Raw genomic sequence first — 8,213 nt, 5'->3', positions numbered from 1 at the left:
GCCCCACATCGCCGGCTAGGGTTAGAGCCCGTGGAGTTCTGTTCATCGGGGAAGATGACTGTGAGCCGTCCGATTGATTCTAATCGGAGGGCCAGCCGTCCCCTATACCTCTTCGCTTGTTTTTTTCTTTGCCGCAGTAGAGCAGGCCGTGCGTGCCCTGCGCTGTGCGCATCGCCCCGTGGGCCGGCCCAGTTAGGGTTCCCGCCGAGTCTTTTGAATTCAAACATTTTATTTCCATTTTAGTTAGAAAACCTACTCAGTAGGTTTAGTAAAAATTAAATAATTCAAATTCTACTGAACCGAATCTAGTTATTCTAATTTTCTTTGAAAGCTTATCAAATTCACTACAATCTCCAATTGGTTTCATGTCAAGATTATTGATAGATCACCTGCAGCAAAAATAACACCACAGTGACTTTTTCAACTTCAAACATTTATTTAAAAATAACTACAAGTTATTTTGAGGTGATTCCAACTCTCAAAAATCACATTTCATATACTCTATCCAAATCTGCAAAAATACTACACTAACTGGGAGATTGACAGCCATCTTCTCTATGTTTCAGACGGACAAAAGCAATTTTTTTCATCAAGTTGCAGAGGAACTGAATGCAAGAGCCAGGAATTAGAAGGTGAAAGACTACCATGGCACCACAGAGATCGATGTGGTATACACCAACGATCCTGCGAAGGTGGAGCGAAAAACATTTGTCGGCTTGGATCTCGAGTACACCAGGGGACCAGAGGACACAAGGGAAGCTCAACAGGTTGCCGTCATTCAGTGGCGGACCTAGGAAAATGTCGAAGCCTGGGCGCGCCGCAAGGCAATTAAAAAATTTCTCGGACAAACATAAACATCATATGAATACAGGGGCCTAAATTAATTTGAAAACCGGAACTGAACAAAAATTGAACAAAGGAAATAAAGACCTTACCTATTTGTCATCTGCCTACTAAATTCGAGCTTGAATTTTTGCCTCGCTGTGCTCGCGGGCACTTGCCGCCGCCGGATGCGGCTGTGTTGGGAAAATTGAAACTTGTGCTTCCATTATCATTGAAAATTGCATCGAGATTCTCCATATACTTCACAATGAGTTGGATGGCCATGTGATCCTGGGATGCAAAGTTCTGTTGTTATCCATGGTAGAGTGAGACATCCCAACCTTGTAACTCTGCTAGGAGCATGCTCACCGTCATATACACTGGTCTATGAGGTCTTACCAAATGGTAGCCTTGAAGACTTTTTTCCATGTGCGAATAAGAGGCGAACTCTGACGTGGCAAGTTCGAGTCCATGTTGTTGCTGAGATATGTTCAGCTCTGATCTTTTTGCATGAGAACAAATCAGATCCAATTGTTCATGGAGATCTTAAGCCTACCGTCGTGTCTGGAGCAGGAGCGGCTCGACGCGGAGGAGGCCGCCGACTACCACTGTGTCTGGGACCTGGGTTTGTCTGACTACCGCCGTGTTTGGGACTAGAGGCATTTGATTTACATCGAGACTTTTGAACAGTGAGATTTGTTGGGTTGCGGAGGCGAATTGCCCCTAAATCTTTTGCGACCGAGATTGCACGATCGATCTGAGTATGAACTCCCATAACTTCATCCGCCTCAAGCTCGGAAAGAAGAAGAGGTTGCCGGCGCCGTCCGTCGAGTTCCACGCGCTCGAAAGCTTGTCCCTCCCGGGCAGCAGCGTCGACCTCGCCGTCTTGCTCCCGCGCTGTCCACGCCTGCGCGTGCTCTGCTTCGACGTGAGCCCATTCCTCGACAACAGCTTCACCGTCAAGGTCCACTCAGCACCATGGTAATGTTCGTCCAGTCAACGTCCTTGAGCTGGTACTCACGGCAACCACCTTCGATAACATGCCCTAGTTTTCTGCACAAAAAAATGGTGAATCCCATTAGCAACATAAAACCATGTGGCTATGCTAGTGCACTCCAAACATATTTAGCTAGTGGACAATTGAAGAAACTATTTACACACGGTTCATCCCTAAGGCCTAACTTGGTTCCATGTTTATTAGCCAAAACCGGACCTGCATTAACACCAGTTCTGGTTCACCTCCAGTTGATGCATCCTTTCTTCCAAAGAGTCCTCGAGTGCTTGTTCCTTCGACTGCAATTGTTCTCGCAAGGCAACCAGTTCATCGTCCTTCTCATCAAGCTTGTCTCGCAAGTCCCCGAGCAAGTTGGTGATATATTGAGGAAAAGGATTTGTATCATACCAGGCGAAGAAGTCACATTTGACAGACTAATGCAAACAAAATATATATATGAGCATATTAGACAAAATAAAATGTCCGGAATCAACAAAGATCAAACAAACTAACTTACTTGAGGAAGCATGCAATTGAGGTACCTCCTCCCTGGGAACTTCGACCACGAGATGAATATTCCGGCCGGCTGTTTGCAAAGGCAGAACTCGTGTGGCGTGTAGCCCAATGGATCGTGGCGGTATGGTACCGGCGACTTCCTCCGCAACCTGGTCCCTAGGGACGACGGTGGCTGGAAGGATACCGGGGAACTGCTCTCCCTCGCCAGCGAGGACCGCGGCTGGAAGCGCTCTGCCGACTGCTCCTGGAAGGGAGCCGGCGAACGGCTCTCTCTCGCCGGCGACAACCGCGGCTGGAAGGGCACCGGCGACGGCTGCGGCTGGAAGGACACCAGGGAACTGCTCTCCCTCACCAGCAAGGACCGCGGCTGGAAGCGCCCCGGCGACGCCTGGAAGGGCGCCGGCGAACTGCTCTTCCTCGCCGGCGACAAATGCGGCTGGAAGGGCACATGCGAACTGCTCTCCCCAGTCCGCGACTCGAAGGCCCCCCCGGACGAACTGCCCTCCCCCTCCCACTGCTGCCACGGCCGCATCTGTGACCCGTCCCCCCCCCATTGGCCACCCTAGATCCAGGTGAACGGGAGGTGAGCAATGAACCTGCTGTCCTACAATAGAGAAAATGAAAAGTTGTGTATTAGCACGGTAATAAAAGGAAATACGTAAGCATGAACTCATTGTCATTCAATTTTTATCGAACATGAACAGAAAATATGTGGCTCCATCCTATAGGCTACCCGGCAATTCTTAACATGCCCATCAAGGAGTCCTTGAACACGCTGCATGCCATACGAGACAGAGCTATGCCTCTGCGTTCTGTCTACTCTCCCTCTAAGCTCTAGTCTTTGTGGATCCATTGCAGTACTAAACAATAGCAAAAAAAGGCGTGCAATAAGAATACAAGATCTAGATTGCATGTCAACAAGCACTAACAAGCAGGGCCGGCCCTTGGGGGGGTCGAGCGGGGCAGGAGCCCGGGCCCAAAAACATAGGGGGCCGTCTCAGATGTTTGCATAGTATATGGTCCATTAGTCGTATAGAGATTCAAGAATAAATAAAGATAGAAGTACTAATTGGGCCAGACCAGATTTGATCCTTTCTAACATAGATTACAAGGAGGCAGGACTCCAGCAGATCGCTTCCTCTGTGTCGTGCGATCACCGATCAGCAGATCGCACGGATCTCGCAAGGGCTAGCGTCGAGTCCGAAGTCCCGTTCAGCAATTCCACAGTTCGTCTCGGTAAATCCACTCGCTTGATCGCTGGCTGCAGGCAGGAGGCTAACTAACTCAACACCCAAGAGGAACTAGCCTGATAGTGCGTCCGTGCGTGTGGCGTTCACTGCAGTCTGCACGCAGGTCCAATCCCTGATCAAAGATGAAACATCTCCCCAATTCTCTCTGATTATGCCCAAAATTCTAATTCTAGTTAACTGATTCGTAATTGTTCTTTTTATTTTTAGCTTGGTTGATTGGTTATGGCGCCTGATTCCAGTGCTAAGAAAAGGCAAAAGAGGATATATGAACAGAAGTTAATAGAATCACAGAGAGGATCATCTCATAAATAATTTATTTTTCACCATTTTATACATGTCTATCAGAAAAAAATAGCAATGAGCCCTCCTTCCGCGGCACGGTGACCAGCTACGAATGGCTGGCGAAGATGTTTCGCTGTAGAGAGGATGGACCGATGGAGGTGGTCAGTGGTGGTGTGTGACGGGCCAAAAAAATTGTGTATAGCTAACAGCATTGCCCAGCGATGCTTCGGCGTGAGGTAGAATGCAGGAGGCCGGCCAGAAACCGATTTGCTGCAGATTTTTCTAGAGGCGGCAAAGACAGTGGGCTGTAGAGTGTTCCAGAATAGTCGGCACATTCACAACGTGGCCGTCGCATCGGACAAAGAGGCCAGGCGGCTCGGCCGGCGCGACATCCTCGTCTCCTTCCGCGGCACGGTGACCAGCTACGAATGGCTGGCTAATTTCATGAACGCGCTCTGTGGACGGCGGCCGTCGACCAAGAAAACCCTAGGAGGAGGGGGGAGGGGAGAAGGCGGGATGGCTCACCGGAGACCAGTCGCCGGAGGAAGATCCCGTCGGTGCCGTCGTGATTTGCTCGCTCAGTCCCCGCCGCCGTCTCCTTTCCCCGCCGCCGTCAGCTCCTGTAGCCGCCCGTCGTCTCCCTCTCTCACTTTCCACGGGGCTAGGGTCGTGGGGGAGAAGACGCCAGGCAGAGGCTTACCTAATCCTGGCCATCGGGCCGGGTTATTTTGGGCCGCCGGGAAGCACGACCAAAGGCACGGCCTGAAGCACCGTATCTTGCAGGTTGCTGCCTTCTTGGCAGGGTTATTCCGTTCCGGCCTAATCAGGAGGGTGCTAGTCGTTGCCCTCGGGCGCATGATCAACGAGTAGGACCTTAATGGTTGAAAGTTCTTGTGGATGTTTGTTAGTACTAGGGTACTATCCAGAATGCGAATATTTTACTGTATAAAACTGCACAATCGATTCCCCTTTGTCCAATTTGCAGATGATTTACTGCCGTGATGATGTGTGCTACGTCCCTCTGCACCAAGCCATCCAGACGGAATCGACAAGCGAGCACCATGTAGAGTGGCATCTGAATTTTGAGATATTTATTAGGATCATTGAGAGGAAATAATTAGCGACTTGTGTGTGTGAAGGTACCAGCTGGAGGCGCTCGAGAGGGCGATGAACGGGAACACAGTAGTCCGCCATCCCGTTCCCCAGCTGCCTGATGTTGAGCTTAGTATCCCCAGGGTCTTCGCCCCTGGCGATCGCTAGTGCAATATCCCCATGAGAGACTTGCATACCTACCGTATCTTGCAGGTTGCTGCCTTCTTGGCAGGGTTATTCCGTTCCGGCCTAATCAGGAGGGTGCTAGTCGTTGCCCTCGGGCGCATGATCAACGAGTAGGACCTTAATGGTTGAAAGTTCTTGTGGATGTTTGTTAGTACTAGGGTACTATCCAGAATGCGAATATTTTACTGTATAAAACTGCACAATCGATTCCCCTTTGTCCAATTTGCAGATGATTTACTGCCGTGATGATGTGTGCTACGTCCCTCTGCACCAAGCCGTCCAGACGGAATCGACAAGCGAGCACCATGTCATGTAGCACCGAGAGCGCAACACCATGGACATGGAGATCTGCACCACCACGCCATCCTCCCCGGCCCCCGCCGTGATCCTCAGCGACACCGACAACGACGACGACTCCACCACACTCTCGAGGCCCGCCCCTAAAGGCGAGGGCATAGACCGGTAGGTTGTCGACGAAGTCATCCTCGACGGGCAAGGCTGAAGGTACCAGCTGGAGGCGCTCGAGAGGGCGATGAACGGGAACACAGTAGTCCGCCATCCCGTTCCCCAGCTGCCTGATGTTGAGCTTAGTATCCCCAGGGTCTTCGCCCCTGCCGATCGCTAGTGCAATATCCCCATGAGAGACTTGCATACCTACCGTATCTTGCAGGTTGCTGCCTTCTTGGCGAGGTTATTCCGTTCCGGCCTAATCAGGAGGGTGCTAGTCGTTGCCCTCGGGCGCATGATCAACGAGTAGGACCTTAATGGTTGAAAGTTCTTGTGGATGTTTGTTAGTACTAGGGTACTATCCAGAATGCGAATATTTTAGTGTATAAAACTGCACAATCGATTCCCCTTTGTCCAATTTGCAGATGATTTACTGCCGTGATGATGTGTGCTACGTCCCTCTGCACCAAGCCGTCCAGACGGAATCGACAAGCGAGCACCATGGCATGGAGCACCGAGAGCGCAACACCATGGACATGGAGATCTGCACCACCACGCCATCCTCCCCGTCCCCCGCCGTGATCCTCAGCGACACCGACAACGACGACGACTCCACCACACTCTCGAGGCCCGCCCCCTAAAGGCGAGGGCATAGACCGGTAGGTTGTCGACGAAGTCATACTCGACGGGCAAGGCTGAAGGTACCAGCTGGAGGCGCTCGAGAGGGCGATGAACGGGAACACAGTAGTCCGCCATCCCGTTCCCCAGCTGCCTGATGTTGAGCTTAGTATCCCCAGGGTCTTCGCCCCTGGCGATCGCTAGTGCAATATCCCCATGAGAGACTTGCATACCTACCGTATCTTGCAGGTTGCTGCCTTCTTGGCAGGGTTATTCCGTTCCGGCCTAATCAGGAGGGTGCTAGTCGTTGCCCTCGGGCGCATGATCAACGAGTAGGACCTTAATGGTTGAAAGTTCTTGTGGATGTTTGTTAGTACTAGGGTACTATCCAGAATGCGAATATTTTACTGTATAAAACTGCACAATCGATTCCCCTTTGTCCAATTTGCAGATGATTTACTGCCGTGATGATGTGTGCTACGTCCCTCTGCACCAAGCCGTCCAGACGGAATCGACAAGCGAGCACCATCGCATGGAGCACCGAGAGCGCAACACCATGGACATGGAGATCTGCACCACCACGCCATCCTCCCCGTCCCCCGCCGTGATCCTCAGCGACACCGACAACGACGACGACTCCACCACACTCTCGAGGCCCGCCCCCTAAAGGCGAGGGCATAGACCGGTAGGTTGTCGATGAAGTCATCCTCGACGGGCAAGGCTGGAAGGTCACCGACGAGCTGCTATCCCCTGGCGGTGACGGCTGCACCGGCGACCAGCTCCCCCGCACCGGCGACGGCTGGAAGCCCACCCCCGAGCTCCCCTCCCCTGGCGGTGACGGCTGCATCGGCGACCCGCTCCCCCACACCGGCGACCCTAGATCCAGGTGAATGGGAGGTCAGCAATGGGAAAAGCGCTACAAATGTAATAGCAAATTACTTCATGCTAACAACTACACAACCAAATGAAACTGCAGTTCGACAAATCAGAATGACCAAAACAAGCTGCGAGGTGAAACGAGGATTGCCTGGTGGCTGACGTGCCGGGGGCGTGGCTGAATAGGCCCCTGCATTTCTGGAGGCGGCAGCGGCGGTGGTGGTGGAGGCGGCGCCGGTGCTGGAGGAGGTGATAGTGGCGGTGGTGGTGGAGGAGGCGGCAGCGACGGTGGTGGTTCGGTCGCGGCAAGCAGAACACGCTTGCGGAGGACATGCACCAGGTGGTGATCTACCTTAGCCAGCAGCTCTACTCCAAAGATGTGCACTTCCTCACACCTCTTCCTCTCTGGAGCTCGAGATTCTGTAACCGTGCAAAATCATTTTCCGTGGGCTCTGTTGAACCCAGTTTCATCAAGTATGATGAGGCTGGATGTTCATGGGTTGTGCGTGCAAGACCAATGGTTGAAAGTTCTTGTGGATGTTTGTTAGTACTAGGGTACTATCCAGAATGCGAATATTTTACTGTATAAAACTGCACAATCGATTCCCCTTTGTCCAATTTGCAGATGATTTACTGCTGTGATGATGTGTGCTACGTCCCTCTGCACCAAGCCGTCCAGACGGAATCGACAAGCGAGCACCATGGCATGGAGCACCGAGAGCGCAACACCATGGACATGGAGATCTGCACCACCACGCCATCCTCCCCGTCCCCCGCCGTGATCCTCAGCGACACCGACAACGACGACGACTCCACCACACTCTCGAGGCCCGCCCCCTAAAGGCGAGGGCATAGACCGGTAGGTTGTCGACGAAGTCATCCTCGACGGGCAAGGCTGAAGGTACCAGCTGGAGGCGCTTGAGAGGGCGATGAACGGGAACACAGTAGTCCGCCATCCCGTTCCCCAGCTGCCTGATGTTGAGCTTAGTATCCCCAGGGTCTTCGCCCCTGGCGATCGCTAGTGCAATATCCCCATGAGAGACTTGCATACCTACCGTATCTTGCAGGTTGCTGCCTTCTTGGCAGGGTTATTCCGTTCCGGCCTAATCAGGAGGGTGCTAGTCGTTGCC

At 52.3% G+C, this 8,213-nt stretch overlaps 1 protein-coding gene across 1 annotated transcript; it reads right to left on the bottom strand.

Moving 5' to 3' along the window:
• Positions 1-470: 470 nt before the first annotated feature.
• Positions 471-4,518, bottom strand: LOC127302789 (uncharacterized). Its single transcript, XM_051333412.2, has 4 exons — positions 4,390-4,518; positions 2,334-2,936; positions 2,036-2,250; positions 471-1,875 (listed from the first exon to the last, which is right to left on the bottom strand). The coding sequence occupies exons 2-3, from the start codon at positions 2,862-2,864 to the stop codon at positions 2,041-2,043; spliced, it is 741 nt and encodes a 246-aa protein (XP_051189372.1). The 5' UTR covers positions 2,865-2,936; positions 4,390-4,518; the 3' UTR covers positions 471-1,875; positions 2,036-2,040.
• Positions 4,519-8,213: the final 3,695 nt, after the last annotated feature.

The sequence above is a fragment of the Lolium perenne genome, chromosome 5 (assembly GCF_019359855.2).
Source record: "Lolium perenne isolate Kyuss_39 chromosome 5, Kyuss_2.0, whole genome shotgun sequence".
NCBI classification, from domain to species: domain Eukaryota; kingdom Viridiplantae; phylum Streptophyta; class Magnoliopsida; order Poales; family Poaceae; genus Lolium; species Lolium perenne.
This window is presented reverse-complemented; position numbering and strand designations above follow the sequence as displayed.